The sequence below is a fragment of the Camelina sativa genome, chromosome 1 (genome assembly GCF_030686135.1).
Source record: "Camelina sativa cultivar CO46 ecotype springtype chromosome 1, ASM3068613v1".
NCBI classification, from domain to species: domain Eukaryota; kingdom Viridiplantae; phylum Streptophyta; class Magnoliopsida; order Brassicales; family Brassicaceae; genus Camelina; species Camelina sativa.
Genome location: NC_141880.1, coordinates 10,755,374 through 10,782,995, shown reverse-complemented (window position 1 = coordinate 10,782,995; position 27,622 = coordinate 10,755,374). Strand labels below are relative to the sequence as shown.

The window sequence follows — 27,622 nt, the reverse complement described above, 5'->3', positions numbered from 1 at the left end:
CTTACCGAAGCAATCTGATTGGCATCAAATCCTCCATGTATTCTCTTTCTTTCAGCATCAGCTCTCTTAGTATTGTTACTGGATGCTAGGTTCTCAATCAAATTTTCAGCTTCATCTAGGTATCTTGTCTTGAAGTTTCCATGACTTGCAGCATCCAAAGCCAGCTGATATTCCCAGTCAATTCCTCTGAAAAAGATACTCAACAGCTGCACTCTTGAAAAACCATAGTGTGGACAGTCCCTTTGATATACCTTGAATCTTACCCAAGCTGCCTTGAAAGCTTCATCTGGTTTTTGCTTGAAGGAGGACAGCTTGAGTCTTAGCTCATCTGACATGGCATCATCATAAAAGTAGTTAAGAAAAGCCACCTTCACTTGTTGCCAAGAGGTCAAAGAACGGACTGGCAACTGTTTCAACCATTGAGATGCTTCTCCTGCATGTGAATATGGGAAAAACTTGTAGTAGATGTAGTCTTCAGTTACTCCATTGGCCTTGATACTAGTCACCAAGTCTTCAATGTGCTCAATATGGTCCAAAGCCTTCTCATTTGGCAGGTTAGAGAAGGGTCTTTCTCACACTAGCTTGAAGTATGCAGGCTTCAGCCCAAATTCATTCCTTGGGAATGGAGGTGGAACAATTGCAGAGCGGTTTTCATACATCAAATCAGCTATGTTGAAGTCTGCAATAGTCATGATCAGATCCTGGTTTTGATCCTGTCTTTGAACCGGGTTGTGGACGTGGTTGGCAGCTCCACGTACGTCTGCTGGAGGTGGGTGTCGATCGATACCCTCTTGTTGGCATCGATCGACACCAAGGTTAACCTCCTCATCGACAACAGCTTGCTGGTTGACAACAGCTTGTGGGTTGACAACTGGCTCAGCAATCACATTGCCCTCTGCATCAAGCTTTTGGCTCTGCTCATTGCGCAAGTGATCCTCTTGATCTCTCAAAGCACCATCCTCATCACGAACCAAAATGATTGTGATAACCATCTTCAAGGATTTTGCTGCTTTTCTGTTCTCAGACTCAAGTTTTCCCAACTCTTGGTTTGAAAGATTCACAGTAGAACCATTCTTGTTGCTCCTTGTGTGAGGCTTTGGAGGCATACACCTGAAACATTAAAGAGAAGAAAAACAAAAATGTGTAAGTAGAAAATAAAAAAAAAACGAAAAATTTATACGAAATACAAAACTCAAATCTAATGGTAGATCAAAGAGTCCCCGGCAACGGCGCCAAAATTTGATAAGCTCAAATTAATCCCTGGAGCTACTCTCTCAACAAGAGATCAATGTAGTACTTAGGGGTCGAATCCACAGAGACTCAAGATCAAACACAATAAATTATAGAGTTTTGTTATTATGCTAAATGAATTAAGATGTATTAAAAACGAAAGAAGACAATGCAAACTATCAAAATAAAACTGTTGTAAATCCAGAAAATCAAAAAGGTTAGGCCTGTGGAATTTCTCAGGTAATTATGAAGTATTAAATCAATAAATTAATTAGGGTTCATGCAATAAAATCAGATCTAGAACTCTAAACTTTTTGGTAAAATAATTCAGTTCTCACTGCAATTATTATCTAAATTTAAAACCAGAAAATCCAAATCTCTTTGTAGAATTCTAAGTTAAAAATCAGCTTTAAAAACAAGTTTAGATTGTTCACAAAATTACTAAATCAAATCTCTTTGTAAGAAGTAATTTTTCTCATCAAAGGTTTTATCAGGAAAACAATTATATTCTCATATCAATTAATTTCCCTAGAGTATTAATTCTAGATGGCCAATTAAGGATTAATATGAAGAACAACCAAAGATGAAAATCATAACAGATTAAGAACCCTAAAAATCACAGATCTAATAAATCATAAAAAACCCTGTGAAAAACCTCAAACCTAACAAGCAAATTACTCAGACATGTTTAATGAAGAACAAATCATTCTGAATAACATGCAATAGATATTAAAAGTAAAAAGAGGAGTTTAGGAATTCTTCTCTCGAAGAAGTTCAGATCTCTCTCCCAAAAGCTCTCAATATCTCTTCTCTCAAAAAGGTTGCAGAAAATAACTTAAAGGTTTACAAAACTCAAAAACTATATATATATATATATATATGTCCTAAAACACGTCAGGGACTTATGTTGCAATTATAGAAGACTTTGGGCAAAATTTTAAAACTTCCAATTTTTGGCTCTCTCTTCGGTTTGGACTGGGTGTCGATCGATGCTCCTTCAATGTCGATCGATGCTGGTCAGTTGATCAAACTCCAAATTGACTTCTTCGGTTAAATGCTCCAAAAATCCCTTCTAATTGCTCAATTTTGCTCCTTTCATGCCAAAATCTTAGAAAACCTGTAAAGACTCTAAAACATTTTAGAAAACAAATCAAAAGATTCTAAAAGACTATTTGTATCATGGTTAAAAACCACAAAAACCATCATATATCATAACTTTCCATCTTTCCTGAGAGAAGAAAATTGTATAGAGTTATAGTTAGGGCGCTTACAAGAGAGTAGGAAGTTTTTTCTTTTTTCTTTTTTTTCAAATGTGTACCCTGTTAAGAAAAGTTAAAAAAGTAATTGCACATCAAGATATGTTGAAGAGGTGTCAATTTACACCCATGCCAATTTTAAATTTAGTGTAATTTTGATTAAATTTTGTAAGTTGACCGCATCCAAAATTATAAATGGCCTCCTATCAAATTTTAATTTAACTGCAGCCTAATAAGTATATTTTAAATATACTAGAAACCATTAATCCATTAAAACGAGCTAGTCACGACTCAAATACAACTATACAAAAAAAAATAGAATAAAAATAGACTCTAAAATCTTTTTAAGTGATTGCATTGTTTGTCTTAATTGTGAACCAATTACTTGACACCATGACAAACAAAAAGTGTTTGTCCTCGTTTTAGGGAAACTCGAAGCTTAGCTTGTTGTAATGGTAGCAGACTTTCTTTGTTACAACAAAATAAAGAATCTGTGGAGATTGAGGTGTGGGTGAAAAACAAGTTGAAGGATGGGGCTGTTGTTTCGTTTAGCAAATATTTCTATGTCACTAGCCCTAATCTTCCAGCGTTACAATTCCATAGTGATATGGCTGTTCCGTGTTACTCCACTGGCAGGTTAAGAAACATCATGGCGTGGAGTGAGGGACAATTAGAAGAAGATGATAGGTGGTATAATTGCATCACTCTTTACGAAATTGATGAAGGTGGGGTAAGAAAACAAATTGAGACAGGACAACATGGATCGTTTCACTACCGTGATCCATTTATTTGTAGCTATGTGTATGTCCCAAGTCTGATTCCGGTTCCAGAATAAGAGGTAGATAGATATATGAGTGTAGTTTAGTATTCTTAAGCTCTGTTTATTTCTCTTTTTCTTTTGTGATTGTTGTTCTTCTTCCATGTTTGTTGAAATTAACTATGATACTAAACAGATGTTAATGACCATGTTCTCGTTTTCGTTTATGTATTATAATCTTTACAAGTTTTAGGTTTTGATTCAGAGTTGTATGTGTTTATGAATCTTAGCCAAATCAATGTGCAAATTCTCTTATTTGTTGGCCACAAAAGTTATTCTTAAGAATACTAAACTTGTTCACCTCATGACCTTATTAATAATAAACTCATATCTAACGGCATTACTTGGACATACATGTCTTTGTCCTTATTTTTTTTTTCTATAATTTGTTAGCTCGTGTTACCATTTTGTTTTTTATTCCTTTTTTTGTGTGTACAGTCATGCAACCATGATTCCTGGTTGGAGTGGGTACGTAAGATCATACTCGAAAGAACTATTGATTTTTCAGAATACATCTTCTTCGTCTAATGACTTAGCGTCGATGAGAAACGTCAAAGAATGAAAGTGACAGCTCATATAGGTGGGCACTACAAAACTTTCATGACCTGATTGGGTTCGCTGACTCCGTCTCAAACACATGATCCAACCCCTTTCTCGCGGTATTAATTGGACATACATGGTAGTGTCTCTTTTAGTCTTCTGCTCAACCTGTTTTCATTTGTACGTTTCCTGTCGTCACTTTCTGTATTTATAACGCTTTGATTAGTGTCCACAAAAACAAATTATTCTACCATGTTCCTCCTTTTAATTCAATCAAGGGAAGACTTGCCAAGTCAAGCTCCTTACCGAGTCTTTTCTTTTATAAAAGGAAGTGAGCAACGCCTATCACTGACCATTCACCAAACATTTATCTTTGTTTCCCAAAAACAAATTGAGAGGCGATGATTCGAAGCCAATCTTATTGCTTTCTTACCATCTGTTTTTTCTTTTGCCTTCTTATGTTACCAAACTCTTTTGCTTCTCCCACACCGTCCTTGTGCCGCCGCGAACAGAGAGATGCTCTTTTGGACCTACAAAAGGAGTTCCTGAGCCATTATTCTAATGACAGTTATCCTCTAAGAACAACTTTATGGAACAAGAGCGTTGACTGCTGTTCTTGGGATGGTGTCGAGTGTGATCCTATCTTGGGAGAGGTAATATCACTATACCTCGGGTCAGATTTAGTAACTCATGCTAAAACCGCTTTGAAATCTAGCAGTGGTCTTTTTAAACTCCAACAACTTCGTGAACTAGATCTTTCAAATTGCAATCTCCAAGGGGAGATTCCTTCTTGGATTGGAAATCTTTCTCATCTCACATCTCTTATTCTTAGTTATAATCAATTAGTAGGTGAAGTTCCGAATTCAATCGGTAACCTAAACCAACTAGAAACCCTTGTTCTTAGCAAAAATCATCTTAGAGGTAATATTCCTACTTCATTTGCCAACTTAAACAAGCTGTCTGGATTGTACCTCTCTGAAAATCAATTCACTGGTGGGGATATAGTACATATACCTCTCCTCAAATAACTTCAAATCCTCCATTTCTGCTGACCTAAGTAAACTCCGCAACTTACAAATATTCTCTGGTGAGGACAACTCATTTGTCGCACCTTTTCCTTTATCCTTGCTCATGATATCTTCGCTAGCCCTTCTTGATTTGAGCCATAACAAATTCGAGGGGCCTATTGATTTTGGGAACACTGCTTCATCATCCCAGAATCTATATCCAAGTTATGCAATCTTTATCATTTAATTCTTAGCCACAATAATTTCGAAGGAAGAGTCCCTAGAACTATATCTAAACTAGTCAACCTCGATAATCTTGATCTTTCCTACAACAAGTTCGAAGGTCAAGTTCCTCATTTATAGTGGAGATTTTCCAAATTGAGTTCCATACAACTTTCTCATAATTCTTTCAGCAGCTTCGACAAAGCAGTGGAAGTTATCGATGGAGCATCATTATTTGACTTGGATCTTGGTTCAAATTCACTTGAAGGACCAATACCCCAATTTATCTGCAAGTTAAGATCGTTAAGACGCATAGATTTTTCTAACAACCATTTCACTGGTTTCCTTCCTGGATGTTTGACTTATCTCGAAGAGATAATTTTACGAAACAACAGTTTAAGTGGATTTCAACGAGATTCATGCATCAATGACACTCAGCTACGATCACTTGATGTTAGCCGCAACAATTTGGTGGGGAAAATTCCGAAATCCTTGATCAACTGCAAAGACCTGGAATTTCTGAATGTGAGAGGAAACAAGATCAAGGACACATTTCCATTTTGGTTGGGGTCTATGCGGTCTTTAGTTGTTCTTGTGCTCCGATCAAATGCATTTTATGGTTCAGTCTATAATCCCACTACATATCTAGGGTTTCCAAGTATAAGGATCATTGACATAGCTGATAACAAGTTCGTTGGATCATTGCCACAAGACTATTTTGCTAACTGGACTGACATGTCAAAGGAATGGATTGATGATGGATTCTCAAGATCACCAGATTACGTGAGGCGTGTCTTTTATACATCTGGCGATTCGGTCGATTTGGTATACAAAGGAGTGGACACAAATTTCGTTCGGATCTTTGGAGCCTATAAAGCCATTGATTTTTCTGGAAACCAATTTTGCGGAAATATCCCTGGTCCGTTGGTCTACTAAGTGAATTACGTCTTCTAAACTTGTCAAGCAACACATTCACAGGCAACATCCCTTCATCTTTAGAAAATATTTCAAACCTCGAGACATTAGACCTATCGCGAAATAACTTGTCAGGTATAATTCCTCGTGGTCTCAGCAAGCTCTCGTTTTTGTCATACATCAACTTCTCCCACAATCATCTAGAAGGATTTGTGCCGCAGAGCACACAGTTTGGAAGTCAAAACTGTTCTTCATTCATGGATAATAATGGTCTGTATGGCCTCGATAAAATTTGTGGAAAACCCCATGTCCCTGTTCCTTCATCGCAGCAACCCGTGGAAGCTTTGTCGGAACCGGAAGAGCCACTGCTGAATTGGATAGCAGCAGCAATAGCACTTGGACCTGGTATGTTTTGTGGATTAGTGATTGGGCACATCTTCACTTCATACAAACACGAGTGGTTTATAGCTCGTTGAGCTCATCTTTCGACGGTTTCGTCAAGTTTGTACTATGGTAACTTGTTCGTTATTAAGTGTTTGTCATTTAATTTGTTTTCTATTTTGCGGTTTTAATAAACATTATAAGTTGCAATGTTCTCATCACTGTATAATATGGTTCAAAAGGTTTGGGAATATAGATAGATATCGTTTACACGCCCTTTGTATATACAGTACAATTATTATCTATAGAAATTTTTGCAAGAAAAAGCCAAATCTTTGTCGGACACACAAAGTGTTCACAGAAGAATTTACTAAGAAAGACGATAACCTTTTGAAAACTATTTAGATGGGGTAGTCCGTAGTCCCTACTCGAGGTTACTGAATCTAATATCAATGCTAAACATGATAACTTTAACAAAAACTACTCTTCCCTGAAAAAGAAGCAATTGTGATATTAGAACTGTACGTCAATGATATGATTCTAAGTTAAACAAGAAGAAATTAGAATATGGATATCAAGCATAAAAACGAAAATGATAGATAAGTTGCATTCTCAAACTCCTTACGTTAGGCAGTTCCCGCCTTCTCGGCTTCACTTTTCATCTTCTCAAATGACGTCTTCTTGTTCACAACTTCTCTTCTTGTTATGCACTAAGTTTTGATAAATATAGATCAAAGGATTTAAGCCTAATGTTATCATATTCATTGGCAAAACGTAAAACAGAACATGATACAATAACGTGTACAGCACGCTGCAACAATAACTCTCATGTGAAAAGTAAATTTGTGGCTCATCAAAATTTTCCACAAAGATTTAGCTTTACAAAGTCACTCGTGAAGACCAAAATTTCCACAAAAAATATTATATTAAATACTAGAAGTCATCCCGTCCTACGCACGGATTAAGGTTGTTTAATTATAGTAATTTGGAGAGTATTAATTTTTATTTGTTTACTCAGCAATGATTATTTTATAATTTTAAAAATATACTGATCATATTAATTTTTTTGGGTTCATTTGTTTGATGTTACATGAGTTTTCTTTTTATATATAGTATTAGATTACTTCAACACATTGAGAAATTTTTGATTGCATAGTAGAGTGTTTATGGTTTTTTTCTTTTTAGATTTTCAATACATATTAGAGCATGTGCATTGGTGACAGAGCCATTGAGTTTCTCATCATATAATATTATTATTTTAATATAGAGAAATTTAGGGGCTTCTTTCTAATATGAGAATTAGTTAAAAATACCATTTTTGAGATACTCTTTATCAAAAATATCTCTTTTAAAACATTTTTATTTTTGCCCTCTTTTACACAGATTACAATATATTAAATTAATTTTAAGAATTTTTTTTAGGTCTGAGTTCTCTATTTTACATTTAGGATATAATTTTGATGGAGTAGGTTTAGTATTTGGAGTTTAGAATTTAGAATTTAGTCATTTTATACATAAAAAATGGGTATTTTGAAAATGAACAACATGAAAGGGTATTATTAAAAAGTGACATAAGAAAAAGGGTTTTTTGAAAATGTGCTATTTGATATTAAGATTCCTAAAAATATATGATACCAATATACAATGAGCATATACTACTCAAAACTATAGAAGTCAAATTAATCATATATAGTATAGAAACATGTAACTCATATCATACCATGAGATAAAAAGACATCACAAGCTTAACAACATGTTTTTTTAAGCATATGATAGTAATATACAATTTTCCTTTTTTATAATAGTTTAAAATAAGTTTTTTCTTAAAGATGAAGACTAATAAGAAACTAAATTTACAATGGAGAGACTCATATGCATCGTCAAATACGAAAAAGTTTTAGCCTGCTTTACCACATGAATGCCCAAAATAAAAAAAAAAATAGAGATTCTAGAATATAAGAACATGCTCAACATATTCAATTATGATAGTTCATTTTTTTCATGATGTAGTAATATTAACACAACCAACAAACACGACAATATGAAGTAAAAATAAAACATGGTTTTAAGGTCCGACCCATAGGCCAAGCAAGTGAAACCAAGGATTAGGGCATCAATTTTTCTGGTGCATATTTTAGGCCAAAAGTTTTAGGTCTTCTATTTAGGATAAAATAAATTATAAGTTCAGTTATTATTGGATTTTTTTTATAAGTTCGAAAAAATTTAGAAGTTCAAGTTTTATATTAGAAAACAGTAGATTATTCATGTAGATATATCCAACTTACGGATGAAATTTTATTAGGTCTATGTGAAAACCTATTTAATCTTTTCAATTGTTGGAGAATGAGCATTAGATTAATGTTAATTAAACTTGTTGTTACTGAGATTTAAAGTAAAATTTAACTTATAAAAAAAAATTTGAAACTCTAATAAAAAAGTTTCCATATTCGAGGGGCAATATAATATTTATTTTCGTATAAATGCTTAAATGAACATGAAAACATTGAAAAGACAAAGAAAAATGTGAGCAAGCAAAACAAACTACAATATGGAAATAATGAAAACAATTTTTTATATTACTATTTTTATAATTTTATTTACAATAATAAAAATAATTTTTTTTAAAACATTGACGTATGGCATCCAAAATTGTCAAACATTTTCAAAAATACATAAGCACTCTGATGAATACATAAATTTGTCAAACATTTTCACATACTTTTTTCTTTGTAGTATTAATGCGAATAAGAAACATGATAACCTGCCTAAAAAATTTTCAAATTATTTAAGAATACCTATTAAAATTTGGAAAAATATATAAAAATAATAGAGTTCTTCATAGGAACCTAATGACTGAAATTAAATAATAGTGACTGAAAATTTGTGTTAAAAAGAGGGTAATTAGGGATTGAATTCTAATTTTATGGAAAACATAATGAATTCTACTTGTATGGAAAAAGAATTGGTAAGATCTAATACGGAATAAATGAGTAAGCAATTATCATATTACTTACAAAAAACATCTCACCATTAGATTATATCAATACAATAAAACTCGGATGTTTTTCACCAGGTGATGACACCTCAGCATTTTGGAGAATTCTAGAGCTGACATCTCAGTTAAAATAAGTAATCAATCAAATTAAAAGAATTAATACAACTCATCATTTTTCTCCAATAATAATCCTCTGTTTCATGTCACTTTAATCTAGGTTTTTCTTTTTCTTATGTTAATGTGTTCTCATCATTAGGTTTATATTATATGCAAGTAACCAATCGTGATTATAACTTTGCCCTAATATAAACACCCCCCCCCCAAACAAAAGCTTACACATCATTAAAATTGTGTAACCAATCAAATTATAAAAAATATTATACATCATATCAATATTTTTCAAAAAAAAACAAATCTTTAAACTAAATTAATAAATCATTTACAATTTTTTTTAAAAATAATGATATCAACCAAGTATTGATATCAATATATGTCGTATCAATATTTCCAAAAACATAGGTGTAAATTATAGCTTAAGTTTAAAATAAATTATTAAATCATGTACAACTTAAAACTTAAAGCAGTGAAAACTAAATAATCATCTACTTAAAAATTACTTTAAAAATTAACCTAATCCTTATGCTATTCAACAAAAGTATGATAGTATTAAAATAATACACGAAATCAAGGATAGTCAGTCAAGTGGTTACAGGTTTACAACACCACATTTACGATCGATCCCTCCAAAATATGTTTATGTATTTTGACCAATATTAACTTTTCTAACAATTAAAAAAACACTATAAAACAATATGTGATTAAATTTATATTAAATACAAAAATACACCACAAATTCAAACCACGCTAATATATCTCCCACATTAGGGTAAAGAAAATAAAACGTAACATACATAGGGTTAGTTAGGCTATTTATACAATTAAGTCTACTCAATTTAAATGTAAACATTTATAAGCCATCTTAGATTTGAGATTTCTCAATCATTAATTTATTAGTGCATTTTCTATTTTGTTATTGTATAAACCATAGTTTTTACAATTAATTTAATTCCAAAAAGAAATAAGTTCATATTTTCAAGAATTCAATATATCTAAAAATAGTTACAAAAAGTATTCCCGCGGCGTAGCGCGGATCTAACCTAGTAAGATTAAAGGTCACAAACTCAGCAGGAATGGAAACCCAAAATTTAAAATTTGAGCCAAAAATTTATGAATTGATAAGAGAATTTTGAGAACACATAAACATCCCACATAAACATAATCTAGAATCCTTTCTTGCCTATGAATCATTTATAAGATTGAAATCCAGAAATAAATTGTATGCATAATTTAGAATCTGTTCTTGCCCCTAAATCATACATAAGATTGAAACTCATATTTATCATTTCAAAATAAACTATCATCAGTTTTTTCCTAGGATGATAAATTGTGGTTTTAGATCAGAAGGGGCCTACAATTGGTTCTTATTGAAAAAGGGGAAAAAGAAATGTTGATGAATTGATAAGAGAATTTGGAGAACACATAAACATTCCACAATCTAACATAATCTAGAATCCTTTCTTGCCTATGAATCAGATAGAAATCCAGAAATAAATTGTATACATAATTTAGAATTTGTTCTTGCCCCTGAATCATACATAAGATTGAAACTCGTATTTATCATTTCAAAATAAACTATCATCAGTTTTTTCTTAGGATGATAAATTGTGGTTTTAGATCAGAAGAGACCTACAATTGGTTCTTATTGAAGAAGAGAAGAAAGAAATGTTGAGATTTTTTTGTTTGTTTTATGGACCAATAGTTACTTAAATCCAAAGTACAAATGCGTTTAGTTAATTAGATCCAAATAACAAAATAAGACAGGTGTTGGATAAACCATATTACACGAAATGGTGAGAACATTCGACCTGAGGTAAAAGAGAAGTCATACAAAGAACAAACACCTGGCCAAGTTTTGTTTAAAGATTGATAACTGATAATTGATAAACATAGACAATCGCCACAATCCCCTGAACCATATTAAAAAAAAAATGGTAAGAACAGTACAAGTTATAACACCAACAAATGTTTATTGAAAATAATTTACAAAGAGCAAACACTCTCGAGGAACTAGCTAAACTAATATTAACCAGTAGGCTTTACAAAAATGATCGAAGAGTGATATTTATCTCCGTAACCTAGACGCTTCCTCTAATAATACTACTTAGTGGGCACTAAAATTTTCTACAAAAAAAAAATTAAAAAGAAAGGACGAGTAGGTTCTTTAACACGGCATCAACCACATGACCTGAGTAATTCCAAAACCATTTCTCACGACATTACTTGAACTTTTGTACATACATGTTTGTTTGTATCCCCTTTTGGTATTTGTTTGTGCGTTTTTTGGCTTTGACTACCTTAAAGTTTGGTTGGTGTGCACTAAAATTATTATTCATTATTCCCGTCTTTGATTTAATTGTAAAATAATATAGTGGAAGACTTGCCAAGTCAAGCTCCTTAAACAGAATGTTCTTATATAAAGAATAGTGTGTAAGCCACACAGTTTAATCACTTACCTTTCAACAAACGAATTATATTTGTCTCAAAATTAATAAAAAAATATTGAGAGGCGATGATTCGAAGCCAATCTGATCGCTTTCTTGGTATTATTATTACCATCTATTTCTTATTTTTCCTTCTCTCCTTACCAAACACTCTCGCTTCTCCCACACGGTCCTTGTGCCGCAGCGACCAAAGAGATGCTCTTTTGGAGCTAAAAAAAGAGTTCACGATCCATTCTAACGACAACGGTCATGTAACAACAGTTTTGTGGAACAAGAGTGCAGACTGTTGTTCTTGGGAGGGTGTCACGTGTGATGCTACATTAGGAGAGGTGATATCACTTAATCTCATTTCAGAAACTGCCAACACCTCTTTGAAACCTAGCAGTGGTCTTTTTAAACTCCAACATCTTCGTGAGCTAGATCTTTCATTTTGCCATCTCCAAGGAGATATTCCTTCTTCCATTGGGAATCTTTCTCATCTCAAGCATCTTGATCTTTCTTGTAACCAATTAGTAGGTGAATTCCCGGCTTCAGTCGGTAACCTAAACCAACTAGAGTACTTGGATCTTTCTGTTAATAATCTCAGAGGTAATATTCCAACTTCATTTGCCAACTTAACGAAACTTTCTGAATTGCACCTCCGTGAAAATCAATTCACTAGTGGGATTAGAGTATTAGCCAACTTAACCACCTTGTCCATTATAGACCTCTCCTTCAATCACTTCAAATCCTCGATTTCCTCGGACCTAAGTGGACTCCACAATTTAGAGCGATTGTGGGTGTATAATAACTCATTTTTCGGACCTTTTCCCTCATTTGTGCTCACTATTCCTTCATTAGTCGATATTGCTTTAAGTGAAAACCAATTCGAGGGAGCTATTGATTTTGGGAACACTTCTTCCTCATCTAAGTTGACAAACTTCGATGTTAGCTACAACAACTTTGATGGGCTAATCCCAGAATCTATATCTAAATTTGTTAATCTCAAAAATTTAGATCTTAGCCACAACAATTTCGGAGGACCAGTCCCTAGTTCTATATCAAAATTAGTCAATCTCGACCGTTTATATCTTAACCACAACAACTTGGGAGGAAAAGTCCCTAGATCAATATTTAAATTAGTCAATATAGAATATTTAGATCTTAGCCACAACAATTTTGGAGGACCGGTCCCTAGATCAATATCTAGATTAGTAAACCTCAGTTCCCTTGATCTTTCCTACAACAAGTTGAACGGTGAAGTACCTCATTGTATATGGAGTTCGTCTAAGTTGAACTCGGTGGATGTTTCTTATAATTCTTTCACCAGCTTTGGAAAATCTGTGGAACTTGGTGATGGATCATTAGAAAGAGATTGGGATCTTAGTTCAAATTCACTCCAAGGACCAATTCCCAAATGGATTTGCAACTTCAAATATTTTTCTTTCCTAGATTTTTCCAACAACCATCTCAATGGCTCAATTCCACAATGCTTGAAGAATTCCACTGATTACGGTATGTTAAATCTGCGAAACAACAGTCTAAGTGGGTTTATGCCAGATTTATGCATGGATGGCTCACAGTTGCGATCACTTGATGTCAGCCTCAACAATTTTGTGGGGAAACTTCCAAAATCTTTGATCAATTGCGAGGTGATGGAATTTCTAAACGTGAGAGGAAACAAGATCAAAGACACGTTTCCATTTTGGTTGGGATCTCTACAACACCTAACAGTTCTTGTGCTCCGGTCAAATACATTATATGGTCCACTCTATAACCCCTCTGCCTATTTAGGGTTTCCAAGCATGAGGATCATGGACATATCCAACAACAACTTCAGTGGATCGTTACCACAAGACTATTTTGCCAACTGGACTGAAATGTCATCCGTGTGGAGTCGACCTATCCGCACACTCGATTATAAAAGAAATATACGTATACCAGGATCGAACTACATGGGGGATAGAAAAAATAATCACAAAGATTCAATTGAGTTGGTGTATAAAGGAGTAGACATGGATTTTGTTCAAATCTTTAAAGCCTTCAAAGCTATTGATTTTTCTGGAAACAGATTCTCTGGACATATCCCTGGATCCATTGGTCTATTGAGCGAGTTGCGTCTTCTCAACTTGTCAGGGAACGCATTCACAGGCAATATCCCACCATCATTGGCAAATATTACAAAGCTCGAGACATTAGATCTATCACGAAATAACTTTTCAGGTGAAATTCCTCGAGGACTCGGAAAACTCTCGTTTCTCTCCACCATCAACTTCTCCCACAATCATCTACAGGGATTGGTGCCACGGAGCACACAGTTCAGAAGTCAAAACTGTTCTTCGTTCACGGGTAACCCTGGACTCTATGGCCTCGAAGAAATTTGTGGAGAAAAACATGTCTCCGTTCCAACACCGCGTCAACAGGATGAGTCTACGTCAGAATCAGAAGAGCCTATGTTGAGTTGGATAGCAGCCGCGATAGCGTTTGGACCTGGTGTGTTTTACGGATTAGTGAGCGGACACATCTTCACATCATACAAACACAGGTGGTTTATGGCTGGTTAATCTCAATGGTTTCGTCAAGTTTGTACTACGATAACTTAGCTGGTCAAGTGTTTATTATTTTTAGTTTTCCTATTTTGTGGTTTTAAAAAAAAAAAGTTGTTGGTGTTATAAGTTGTAAAAGCACTGGTATGGTGATCAAAAAGGCCTTGAAATTTCACATTGGATTTTTTACATTACTATTGAGGAAATGAGGCTTGAAGCTTTTATAGTAATCATTTCATCTCCAAGCCTATTTCATTAACTTTCACAAGCAATACAGATTCTAGCAAATTTTCAACGAAAAGATGTTTCTCTTTTCCTAGCTATGAGCTTGACAAAACTTGGAATGGAAACTCTGACCTAAAATCTCAAGACAGGGGAATCTCTTAGCTCCGTGCAGCTCTCTTTTGGCCACGAGCTTTGCTGCCTGTTGCCTTTTTTGAGGCTACTTCCTCGCTCTGCTCATTGTCATTTCTTCCACTGTCGTCAAAGCTTTCAGTTTTGTCTGTCGACTCTTCCTCCTCAGCTGCCTTCCCTGAATCTTCTTTGTCCCTAAGTGCTCTCAGTTTTGCCTTTTTGGCATTCAACACAGAAAGGAACTGCATTGACAAGGTATAATATCAAATACTAAACATTACAATATCCTTTTCACAAAGACTACTCATCCCAAAAAACGAAGCAATGTGGGACTAGAAAAGCCAACGATTCTATTCTAAACAAAAGAAGGTGATAGATATTAGATAAAACATGCCTTTGCATAAGTTGCATCCTCAAACTCTGTTTTTTCTTTGCAGAGCTTTTCACCTTGCGCTAGACATCTCTCAGCTTCACTCTTCATCTTCTCAAAAGATCTCGTCTTGTTCACAACTTCTTCCTGTGGAGTATAATCATAAAGAACTAATCACCATCATTCTCAAACATCACAAGAAATCCTCAAAAGTATCAGAACATATAGTGTTAAGAGTCATACACTTAGCCTTATATTAGCCTCCATTAGAAAATCCAAAACCCCAACAGTGATCTTCTTGTTATCATGTGATGGTTTACACTTCCACCTCCACTCAAGTTTAGTCCCTTCCTTCTCAAACGTCCAAGAGAGCTTTCACCAAAACACACAACATCACAAAAATCTCAGACTTACTCAAACATTTAACAAACCATTTCTTCACCAAACCAAAAAGATCCAATACTGACCCGTTTAGATCCCTCAAGAGCATCAGAGAAACCATAGACAGAATCAGGCTGTTGAAACCCTAAGTACTGCTCCGCGAGCTCCAAATACTCCGATACAGGTTGATCCCATTGCGCCGCTCGCTCCGCAACATCCTCCTCCGTTGCTTCAAATCCGATTAAAACCCCAGAGAAACGTCAAATCCGAGAAAAAGATTAGTGACAGTATGAATTTAGGGGTTTATGTATTACCATTGCAAATCCAAGAGGAGGAGCCATCGGTGACGGAGATATCGAAACGAGAGTGATACCAAGTGCCTTTGACGAAAATTGGATCGGCGCCGGAGATTTCAAGGCGGAGACATGTGTGTTTCGTTTTCTCCGATTCAACCATTGCTTCAAAGTTTAAAGTCGCCGACGACGATTTCGGGAGTTAACTCCGATGGTAATGTAAAATTTGTTTTGTTTCGCTTACGTGGATGCTGAGTCACCTTCTGTATTAAATTTTTACGTTTTAGTGATTTTTACTACTATTAAACTCTCGTTACATAGACACCAACGGTAGAGTTTAACTGATTGTGTATTTTTATCCTTATGCTGTTTTGCACTTACCGGTGATAAACAGAAGAATCTATCTATCCTTGATTTCATCTCGGCTATAGCTTCATTCATCGGAAGAATCAGTGGCTCCGATGGCGAAGGATGACGATGGAAACCTTTCAATTGCTCATCTTACATGTGTTACTGATACGTGTCTTTGAGTGGACTTATTTGACTCAATCTTTTTCTTAAGCGGCGCAATAGTGAACTCAATTGGGCTTTTGTTGTTTTCGTATTTTGTTGGGTTTCTGCCTTTGCTTCTGTTTTTTAATGTTTCATATTAATAAAATCCTTTATGAGAAAAAAAAAAAAAAAAAAAAAAAAACTCTCATTACATATGGACAACAATTAAGCCATGAGAATTCGACCAAAAAAAGCCAAAAATTTTCTAAAATTTGCCAAAAAAAACAAGAATTCTTGGTCTAGCCAAATAAACATTCAATTTTTGTTTACTTTCAAATATAATAACAAAATTTTCATTAACTTACCAAATCAATACGCCGTTTATAAAATTAACAAAAAAATTAAACGTTATTAACAACACATTTACTGTTGAAGTTAAATCATACGACCTCGTTATGTAACCAGAGATAAGTGTGAATCCAGTTCTATCTTGAAGTTTCAAATAAGTCTTAAGATTCTAGATAAACCATAGCCAACTCTCTATATTAAGTTTGTTAAAAGGTAAGGTCTATATATAATTGACACAATCATAATTTTCATTGTCATATTACCGTAGGATAGCAAATGAAATTAAAGAAAATACACTATTGATTTTTTTTTGTCAAAAAAAACATTATACTATTGAATTTAAGACTAATTTCTTTTACAAAGTAGACATATAATCCTGTCAACATTCAATTCTTAGCAAAAGCAGACGACTATATATTTTAGCAACATCGTGTAATAAAAGAAGATGACTAGATAATTGGTAACTCTCAGAACATTGTATCTTGTTATGAACCCTTTAAAGGTCTGAATAGTGATAGCATAATTAGCTATGCAGAAAAAACAGTTTTGTAGTACAGTACGGTTCAACTGTGGTACATGCGGTTTGCAGAACAAGTGTATTTTTTATAGAATAAGTGGTGGAGAATCATATTGATTTGTGACATAACAATTTGAAATGATAAAAAACAATAAATATGACATAATACAATAATAATATTAAGTTAAATTTTTAATACATCTCTTTTGTAATAATCTTGTTGCAACTAACAATATAATTTATTTTAAAATTGTTTAAATATAATTATAATATGTATTATACATTCTGTATGAAATCATAACCATACTTTAATTAAATAATTAGCAGTAGCTTATTTATTTTGTATAGATCTGTTTTCCTTAATTAGTTAATGAATTGTGAAAAAATAATGAAGTGAATTTTTTTAAAAAAATTCATATTTAAAATGTATGTCATTTATAAGAATTATTAATAACTTAAATTAAAGAATATAATAAGAATTATTTGTTAGAATATGTAGTGGTTATTAAACTATTTTTTATTAGTAAAAAAAAATCAAGTTTTTGTATTATTCAGTACGGAATTGACTGAACCGCTAGATAACAGAAAATTGGATAAAAATTTGTGGACCATGAGTTAATAGCATGTTTTAAAAAACGGAAAGCAACTTTTTTTCCTTTTTCAAAAACTGAAAATTACACAAATATTTATATGATTGGTGACAATACGGTTTTCAAAACAGAAACTTGAAATCCGCACTTTCACATGTCTCCATTCACAGCCTAAAGATGAGCTATATGAGTAGTCACATTTTTTTTATCATCCATTAAATTTGGCTTTTAATTCAATTTTAAATTCATACGTTTAACTTAAGCATGCATATCATTATATATGTAATTAAGTAAATAACAAGGAAACAAGTACCAAAGTGAAATCTTTGCAAATTATTTAATTAATTTGGATAATGTGAGTTAGTGCCTCTCTATAATTTTTAAGAGCGTTGCATGTTTTTATTCATGATATATGTATATATATATATATATGTATATATATCTATATTATTATTTTTGAAGTACATTTTGGTTTATGTCCTTTTGGTTTTACTTGTTTATTTTTTTTTTACAACATTAACCCCTAAAACAATTCCATAAATAACATTGCAGAGAAACTCAAATACTAAACTTTCTTAAATTGACCAATATTTGTTACATTTATTGCCAAAAAATCTTAACAACATCTATACATTATGATTTTTCTAAAAACAACTCTACCCATTAAAGCTTTAACCTATTAAATCTTGAAAACTATTTTTATGGATGCTAAAATCTCTCAAATTTAAATGATATACAACAGATTTGTCAAAAAAAAGTTATAATCTCCAAAGTTATATTAACATTAATAAATTTCCTAAACCGAAAATTCAATTTTAGAATGATTAGAAAACCAATATTCACAAATATTTAACTTTAGCAAGAGGACATACATTTAATTCAGTATATATTTTATTTAGAAACTGAATATCTATATATACATGATGGTTTGAATTAACATTAGTATAAATATAAAATATTATTAATTCGGTCTTGAAACACGGGTTAAATCCTCATTTAACTATTTGGCCAATATTACTAATATTAGAATATGAGAAATATTAAATCAGGTAATTTAAATAAAATTTTGTAAAACAATTAAATCATTGGTAATATTGTGACTTAATGAGACAATAGCTTATAAATTACATATTTCTGTATTTAATTCCCTTATTATTGTTCTAATAATTAACAATCCAAACAAAATTAATTAAACAAAACAAACTAAATATAATAATAAGAAATTAAATATTATTCTTTAAAAAATTGTCCCGCGGTCCACCACAGGACAATTTTAAAAAAGTAATTGAATATTAACTATAATTTGTTTGTTATATTTAACTTTTTTGTTTAGTTAAGTAAAAATTGTATTTAGATTGTTAATTTTTAGAAAAATAATAAAGGAATCAAGTACATAAATATGTAATTTATAAGCTATTTTCTAATTAAGTCACAATTTTACCAATGATTTAATTGTTTTACAAAATTTTAGTTAAATTACATTGATTTAATATGTCTAGTATTCTAATATTAGTAGTGCTGATCAAATACTATTAAATAAGAATTTAACAAATATCAGAACCATGTTATATAGTAACATTAATATAAATATAAATAACCAGACCCAATGCACCTCCACTTAGGTTTATGATCAGCAAATATCATAACCATTGAATGAAAAGTTTCTAACCCCCTCTACAGATAACCGCTATTCTCTTTCCCCTGCCACCTCACGGATATCACCAGTTATATCATCCATTTTGTTTGATTTACGGTTTTTGTTGAAGTTGAAAAAATAGGAGAAAAACAGAGGAGCTTTTCTGAGAAGTTGGAAAACAGGGGAAAAACAGGGGAGCTATTACAAGTTAAGAGAAAACAAAGAGTTCAAACCTTGGAGCTCTTTTGTGAAGTTGGAAAAACAGGAGAGCTCGTGTTTAGTTATGGAGGGATAAAGAGAGAGGTAGATATGAATATAATGAGAAGTGACCGATGAATATAGATATATGATGAGAAGTGACTGAATAAGCAGAATGAATTTTCTTTTATCATAATATACTTTTCTAATTTACTATTATTATTATTATTTATATATCTTTATTGTCAATATTATTTATATATCATCTTAGATAAATTTATGAAACGAAACATTTTTTGGTTTAAAAAATATAGGGGGGATATACTATATACTTTGTGAATTAAGTTCATATTCAATAAGAATTAAGTTAATAACTTTGTGAATGGAATCTGTCACAATACATTTATTGTAGAATTAATTCACAATTTTTATTTTTTATCCACCTTCGAACTCCAAAACAAAACTTACATTGGCTTCTAAGAAAAATTGTGGAAACAAATTTTCTTTGTGTGGTTGAATTTACACATGGGAAAAGTGGGTTATAGTGTGGTACAGTTCAACTGTGGTACATCCGGTTTGCGGAACAAGTGTGTTTTTTTTCTAGAATAAGCGGTGCAGAAACATGTTGATTGGTGACATAACAATTTGAAATGATAAAAAGTATATGATTGGTAAAAACAATAAACATGACATAATACATATTATAGATATATAATTTATAGAAAAATATCAATAATAACAGTATTAAATTAAATTTTTAATACATCTCTTTTGTAATTGTTAGAATTTGTAGAGAGTGAGCTGCAAGATACACTCTAGTCCAATATAAACTCACAAGAACACTTAAAGCGTAATTTGTGTGTTCATGTGTAAAGCCTTTAGGATACAAATTAATGAGAGTGTTCTTAAGGTAAAGAAGGAGTTATACACGCCAATATAAGCTATGTATACTCAAGAATAAGTATGAGAGGCAACAACTCTCTCACACCAAAGATAACCCAAATACCCTTTAGAATAGTTTAGAGAATGGTGTAGAGAATCAAATGAAAGAAAAGTAGAGACCAAACATTGCCAAAGCTTGGTCTCTCCATGAGATTATGGAGACAAGAATCTACCCATTTGAGTGTATAAGAAACGATTTTAGTAAGGGGAAAACCCCCAATTGGAGAGCTTAATTTTATTAAACATATGAGTTACATATTTATACAAAGAGTTAATGGGATATGAGTATCCCTTCTAAACCTAAGTGCAAAGGCCACATATACATTCACTCATACACTTTTGAATGTATATTGGTGATACAAAACATATTAGAAAGTGACATCTCTCAAATGGCTTCTTAGAAGCAACATGTGACTCTCCCACTTGCATCTTCTTCTAAATGCAACATGTGAACATCCAAGGGTGAAGGGGGACCACTCTCAATGTCTCTTTGGTTCACATATAACTATTCTTATTCACTTGCCTACCTTTGACTTATATTTCAACCTCTTTCCCTCTTATTTCTTCATGGGCTTTGATGGGCTTTTTAGATCCTTCCTTCTTCTTCTTTTTTAGCTTCGTCACTAAGAGTAAAATTATCTTGGACCTTCATTGGTCAACAATTCGGCCCCTTATGATATCATGAGGCCTAAATATAGCCTTGTTATTCTTGAGCTCTTCTTTGCATCATTCTTCTTCTTTGTTACTTCTTCTAACCAATCTAATAGTAATAAGCTTGTTGCAACTAACAATATAATTAATTTTAAAATTGTGCAAATATAATTATAGTATGTATTAAACATTCTGTATGAAATTGTAACCATACTTTAATTAAATAATTAGCTATAACTTGTTTATTTTGTATTGATCTGTTTCCCTTAGTAAATTTTATTAGTTTATGACTTGTGAAAAATAATGAAGTAAATTAAAAAAAGAGAAACATATTTAAAATGTATGTCATTTCTAAGAATTATTAACAACTTAAATTAAAGAATACAATACAAATTATTTGTTAAAATATGTAGTGGTTAAGTAAGTCATAGACGCAGCTGAAATTCCAAAGTAATCCCACCTTGTCAGGTATGAAGTTTTTATTCTTCTCATCATCAATCTTATTTCAATACAATATCATAAATATCTTAAATTGTTGGAAAAATGAGATTTGGGATCTATTTTAGCATAAGATGTTTGAGCTTAGAATATGTTTTAACAAAAGATGGTGTCTGTACTTGTACAACAATTTTCTACTATATTAACCATTTGTTTGAACTTACTATTATGATATCAATTAAAGTTTTTTTGGTCAAGTTTTATGTACAACTTGGCAAATTTGAATATAAACTAAACTCATCGTAATTGAAGAATATCTGAATTAGTTTTGCAAATTTTTGTATTTGATATTATCCCTTTCCTAACACTTCACTTATAAATTAAAATATATCTTTTTAAAAGTGTAATTTTTTATGCGCTATGAGACGAAAAAAAAACAAAAACAAGAGATAATTTTGTGAGATAGCACTTTTATATTTAATAACCTTGTTTGTTATTTAATAAGGTAACGCATTTTTATTTATCTAATAAAAGGTTGTTTATAGAAAAAGTTGGATAAAAATATTTTTTAATGCATGCAGATCATCATCATCCGAAAATACGGTTCCATTTTTGTGATGTGTTAAGGAAAAGTTGTAAATTTCTAGAAAAAAAATGAACAATTCAACTATACGAGAAGCTCAATATCTATGTTGCATAAATCCTAGTCGTTTATGCTCTCAACCAAAGAACAAGGAACGTTTTTTCTACTTATAAACAATTTTGCGTTAATATATAAATGTAACAAGTATAACATATGATATTTTGAATCATATAGTTTTGAAAGTATAGTGGAAGATAGGCATACGCATACACATAGTCATAGACTCAATATGAGTAATGTTTGTCACTAGTCTCTAATGGTTGTGACCACGACTTCTTCGGCCACCACAACCGTGTTTGCCACACAAGAAACGTTATTTTGGTCAACATTGACTCAATGAATTATTTTGTGTTCTATTTCTACCACGTATTAATGATGACACAAAATCTTATTTACATTGACTCAATGAGTTAATTTGGTTTGTAAAAATATTTGACAATAAAATTTATGTTTCGAAGACATGACTGCTACTATCAACACTATGTTAGTATTTTTCATTTGTCATCGGAATCTGTTTGTAATGGACTAATTGTGGTCATATTTTAACATCAAAAACACCGAACCCATAAGACGAATTCTTTTTTTAATTACCTTAGCTACAACTGCGACATCTATATACATCTCCCAGAAATATAAAAATATCATATAATTATGAAATTATGAAATTATTTATTGTTTTTCTGTAACCATCTTTAGAGAATTGTTATTATTATGGTTTAGCTTACAGACAAATGGGACCGACCCACTTATTTGTTGGATAGTCTTTCTTTTACTCCACTCAGCGCATAACCTCTATCACACACAGCTCAATCATCCCACGTCTTCTTTTCAAGTTCCCTATCTCACCCTCAATCATCTCACTGATTCGATTTTGACCCTTACTTGTAATAAGGGCATGTCAGGGATACAAACAATAATGAGATGCTTATCTTAAAATTTAAATATTAAACAAGGGTGGTGCAATGTGTTTTTCAATAAGAGTTTAGGTGTGGGATAATCTAAATCAGTGAGCAATTAATAAGATTGGATGCAATGCCAATAAGGATGTTATGTCTTTTCTATAATCACCTTACTTTATTTTTGTTTAATTTATGGATTCCTTGCCAAGTCCACAAAATCACGTTTTTAATATAATATCATTTGTGTTAAAATGTGTTTTTTTTTAACTTAAATGGTTAAATAAATGATGCTTCCGTTGAACCATGTGCTTTGGTATTGACTGAAGATAGTAGTAGATACAATATTTTAAAACTTGCTAAGTAATCAACCGATGGCAGTGATGAAAGTTGTATGGGTGTGTAAGTAAACAAAATATAACAGATGTTCTTTTGACTACTTGCAATAGTTTGTAGCCAAAATTATAAATTGGACTTCGGAAATAATGGTCTGATATCTTGTCTCTTTGTGCGGTCATAATGATTGTCTGATTATATTCAATTGTAGTTCACAATTCACAGATATATAAAAGGAAATTTGCATAATTGCCGGAAAAAACTTGTCCCACACTAGCTGAAAGCTATTAAAATATTACGCTTAGGAACCAAATCTTTGTAGTTTAGTGATTTTGTTATTGCTAATGTTGGTGAGGACTTGAAAAGATCGTGAATCGATTTTACATGAACAAATGTTTAACCTCTCAAACTCAAATGAGTTTACGTGGTCTCTAGTGACTCTATTTTCATCTTACACTACAAACTTTGGTCGCAAGTCTTTGATAAGGTTAACCGGATTGAATGTATAATGAATTGAACTCAAAACATTTTAGGATTTGTGTAACTTAATTATGATGATCAGTGGTTAAACATTTTACAATGAATTTGAGGATCAAAATCTCAAAAAAAAAAAAAAATATACGATTTTAATCATTGGTTGTATACAAAATAACAGCAATATTACAAAATAACAGCAATATTACAAAAAAAACAGCAAATATACGTAACGCTTTCAATTGTAAAAAAATAACAGCAGTTTTTTTATTTACATACTTGGACGTTAGTTAATTCCCCAATATTAAAGTAGGTAAAAATGAACTGAAACGTTATTATTGGAGTTTGCTAATCAAAATAGTTCAACAATCATTGAAAAGATGCTAGACATGAACAAGTATGCTATTTCTTGTTTTTATTAACCAATCGAACATATAATTGATATAAATAAATAAACAAAAGTAGCAAGTCTATAAAAAATTAAAACCAAAAGAAAGTATATAAAAAGTTAATCTCGAGTAAACACAAATACCTAATTAACAAAATATTAATTAGTGAAGCACTAATAAGAAACGGTGTCTAGTAACGGCGTTAGCACCGACGAGGAAGAAGATGGTATAAAACACACACGCCAACATAAATGGTAATAGTATCATCATTTTCATTACAACACACAGAAGAGAGAGAGAGAGGAGAACAAGAAAACAAAGAAAAAAAGGAGAGCGGTTACAATTTCTCTCGTCTATCACAAGAAAAATGGGTAAGAAATTCTAATATTCTACTTCGATATCATCTATGTTTTATCGATTTTGTTGCAGCTTTGAAATTTGGTTTGAGATTATAGAGTTTTCTTGATTGCGATTGATGATCATATAGTTCCTAATTCATAGAGTAATTGAGAATTTTTGAGCTGCATGTTCATTTTTGTTTGAATGCAAGAAGTATCGGTTGTTAAACAACTAAAATTTTGAGTTTCTAATTTGTTAAATTTGTTTTATCAAGTTCTTGTTTTGCTTGACTGAAATTTAGTCGTGTCATTATGGAAAATATTAACAAAGAAAAGTCTTAAAGTTTTATGTTGGTCCAAAACCATGATGATTTATGCGTTTTACAAAGTGTCTTTTCTTTGTTGATTCTTGACTATGCAAAAAAAAAGATTTTTTCTTTTGGGTTTGTCTAATGCAAAAAGATTTGGCCGTGTGTACTGTTTAATTTATCTTTTTAGAGAAATTGATACTTGACTATATACTATTATTATTATATAGGTTAATAGATACGTTAGAATACTATATTACTTTCCTTTAATCAACAAGCTGTATTCGTCTTTGATGTCCCTACATTTGGTTAGCGCCTAATGCTTTTAGGAGAATAATTTATATGGTTAGTTGAATTCTTGGTCATCATTTGTAAGTAAGTATACTTAAGTTATTATACTAATAAGGAACTTGAGTTGTCTTAGTCTGTGATTTATATAAGGAGGCATAGTATAGTATCTTTTCTTGTGATAGACCAAAGATACCATAATATTGAATTGTGTCGTAAACGCGCTTGCAAAGTAAGTTTGTGTTGTTTTCACATAGGTTTTATGTAATATGATTATCTTTTTTTTTACTTATATAGTTGACTTGTGTTGTTGCAGATATCTGTATGGACAAGGAACCAGATGGTGTGGTGATCTATGCGAATGGTGATTCTTGTAATCGAAACCAAGAAAATGTTTCTGAGCCTCTCTTAGATTCAGTATCACGTGATGATACTAATGTACATACAGAGCTTCGATATACAGAAGAGAACATCGAAGCGAACGAGTATGATGTTAAAGAGTGTACTAGTGAGATCCCCGTTGGCAAGCCGACAGGAGATGGTTTTGAGTCCAAGGATGTCACTATGTCACTTTTACCTGCTAAGCATGCTTCAAAATCAGTTCGTGGGAGTAACAAAACAAGGAACACCGTTCCACAGCCGTTTTCTTTAGAGACTGAGAAGCGTGCTACATCGACACGTTCGTTTACGAGTGAATCTCTTGAATCAGCTGGGTTGAAAAAGTTTCCGGATGGGCATAGTAAAGTAAAAAATCAGGCCACAAAGGTTAGAGTTTATGCTATAATAACATATTGTATTCTCTTAAATGTATTTGTTTTGTCTAACCGTAACACCTAAGTATTTACTTGCAACTGTAGGTAACTAGGAAACCATTGCAGCCAAAAAACAAGAAGCTTTCAGATGAGGAAGATTCTTGCTCTGTTGATTCATAGTATGTTTCTTTCTCATTAAAATATATTTCTTTTTAATTTACAATTTTCTACTCATTTCTCTTTGGAATATGTGATAATATCAAGTCTTGACTATTGTTGACAGCGCTACGTCGGGTGCAAAGTCTGCTAAATCAAGAAATATTGTCACGGCAGCTCCTTCGTTTCGATCCACTGAGCGTGCCGAGAAGCGGAAGGAGGTGACATTTCTTTTTCATTATCCACTCTGTTTGTTCAACAACAAAAAAAAAAATTACCCTTTCCACTCTTGGGAGGTTTTGCTAGATTGTGTATTGACTTTTCTCATTGGTTTATGTTCTTAAGTTCTATACAAAACTGGAGGAGAAACACCAAGCCATGGAGGCTGAGAAAACGCAAAGTGAAGCAAGGAACAAGGTACCATGCTGTTTTCCTTTATGCTAGGCTTTTTATAAAATTCATTTATCACATATGTTGAATTCTGACATATTATTTCCCCTCTCTTTGTATGCGCGGAACTCAAATATAAAGGAAGAAAGCGAAGCAGCCTTAAGGAAATTAAGAAAAAGTTTGAGGTTCAAAGCAAACCCAATGCCAAACTTTTATCACGAAGGGCCTCCTCTAAAGGTTGAACTTAAGAAGGTAACACACAAGGTTGTCTACAATTTCACTACAACATTCACATAAAGAGAAATTACCCCTAAACTTTAAAAATCATTTCTAGTGTAAACCTTGCATTATGTTTATACCTAAAACGGTGTCCATACACAGCCTCCTCCAACTCGAGCAAAGTCGCCAAAACTAGGACGGAGGAACACAAAAGAAGGGAACAGAACAAAAGGAGCATCAAGGCGGCATGAAACTCGAAAGACTCTAGTAGTGATCTCTAAAGAGGACCATAATGATGAAACCTCAAATTTGGAACCGGAGACCGCTTTTGCCTGCTAAAAAGTCTTTTTGGTCACAACGAACATGAGAGTTATGTTTCCGTTGTGAGAATGTGTGGGATGCTTGTGTTTTTTAACTTACGATTTGAAGTGTAAATGTGTGTAATTTAAAAGTTGTTTATGCCGCGTTTATGAATGTGTGTACACTTAGAAATAAGAATCTTATTGTTGTTCTTTTGCTTGTTTTTTTAAGTTATAACAAATCTTTTGTTCATAATAATTTTAGACTCAACGCAGCCTATATATTACCTACCATAGGTCGTTTCTCGTGATGAGAAGACCATATCGTCTTGCATAAGCTTTTAAGGGCCATAGGCGAGTTAAAACATAATTGTGCCTCTTTTCACTATATAATTTTTTTTTACCACAAATAAGAAAATAAACGGAACTAATAATGATGAAAAATACTCAAATACAATGTACTTAAACCTTTCTT

The 27,622-nt window shown here is 32.4% G+C and overlaps 3 protein-coding genes and 2 pseudogenes across 7 annotated transcripts; 4 read left to right on the top strand and 1 right to left on the bottom strand.

Annotated features, from left to right (window-relative positions):
* Positions 1 to 219: 219 nt before the first annotated feature.
* LOC147949752 (small nucleolar RNA R71) lies at positions 220 to 320 on the top strand (annotated as a pseudogene).
* Positions 321 to 4,143: 3,823 nt separating this feature from the next.
* Positions 4,144 to 6,694, top strand: LOC104706875 (receptor-like protein 38 pseudogene; annotated as a pseudogene).
* A 5,233-nt stretch (positions 6,695 to 11,927) lies between these two features.
* On the top strand, positions 11,928 to 14,640 carry LOC104788071 (receptor-like protein 37). The gene has a single exon (XM_010513756.2). The coding sequence runs from the start codon at positions 11,993 to 11,995 to the stop codon at positions 14,465 to 14,467; it is 2,475 nt and encodes an 824-aa protein (XP_010512058.2). The 5' UTR covers positions 11,928 to 11,992; the 3' UTR covers positions 14,468 to 14,640.
* LOC104788080 (DNA repair protein XRCC4) lies at positions 13,822 to 16,220 on the bottom strand. Of its 2 annotated transcripts, XM_087456439.1 has the most exons (6): positions 15,869 to 16,075; positions 15,641 to 15,783; positions 15,417 to 15,545; positions 15,198 to 15,320; positions 14,807 to 15,045; positions 13,822 to 14,393 (listed from the first exon to the last, which is right to left on the bottom strand). In XM_087456439.1, exons 1-5 carry the CDS (start codon positions 16,008 to 16,010, stop codon positions 14,833 to 14,835), a joined length of 750 nt encoding a protein of 249 aa, XP_087312565.1. In that variant the 5' UTR covers positions 16,011 to 16,075; the 3' UTR covers positions 13,822 to 14,393; positions 14,807 to 14,832. The 2 variants fall into 2 exon arrangements, with proteins under 2 accessions (XP_087312565.1, XP_010512067.1); XM_010513765.3 differs by lacking the exon at positions 13,822 to 14,393 and having other exon boundaries at positions 14,597 to 15,045; positions 15,869 to 16,220.
* An 8,225-nt stretch (positions 16,221 to 24,445) lies between these two features.
* Positions 24,446 to 27,406, top strand: LOC104788063 (protein WVD2-like 3). Of its 4 annotated transcripts, none has more exons than XM_087456466.1 (7): positions 24,446 to 24,768; positions 25,648 to 26,096; positions 26,189 to 26,262; positions 26,367 to 26,460; positions 26,585 to 26,656; positions 26,771 to 26,893; positions 27,011 to 27,406. In XM_087456466.1, the coding sequence occupies exons 1-7, from the start codon at positions 24,765 to 24,767 to the stop codon at positions 27,185 to 27,187; spliced, it is 993 nt and encodes a 330-aa protein (XP_087312592.1). In that variant the 5' UTR covers positions 24,446 to 24,764; the 3' UTR covers positions 27,188 to 27,406. The 4 variants fall into 4 exon arrangements, with proteins under 4 accessions (XP_087312592.1, XP_010512047.3, XP_087312598.1 ...); XM_010513745.3 differs by having other exon boundaries at positions 24,458 to 24,768; positions 26,771 to 26,881; XM_087456472.1 differs by having other exon boundaries at positions 24,658 to 25,563.
* Positions 27,407 to 27,622: the final 216 nt, after the last annotated feature.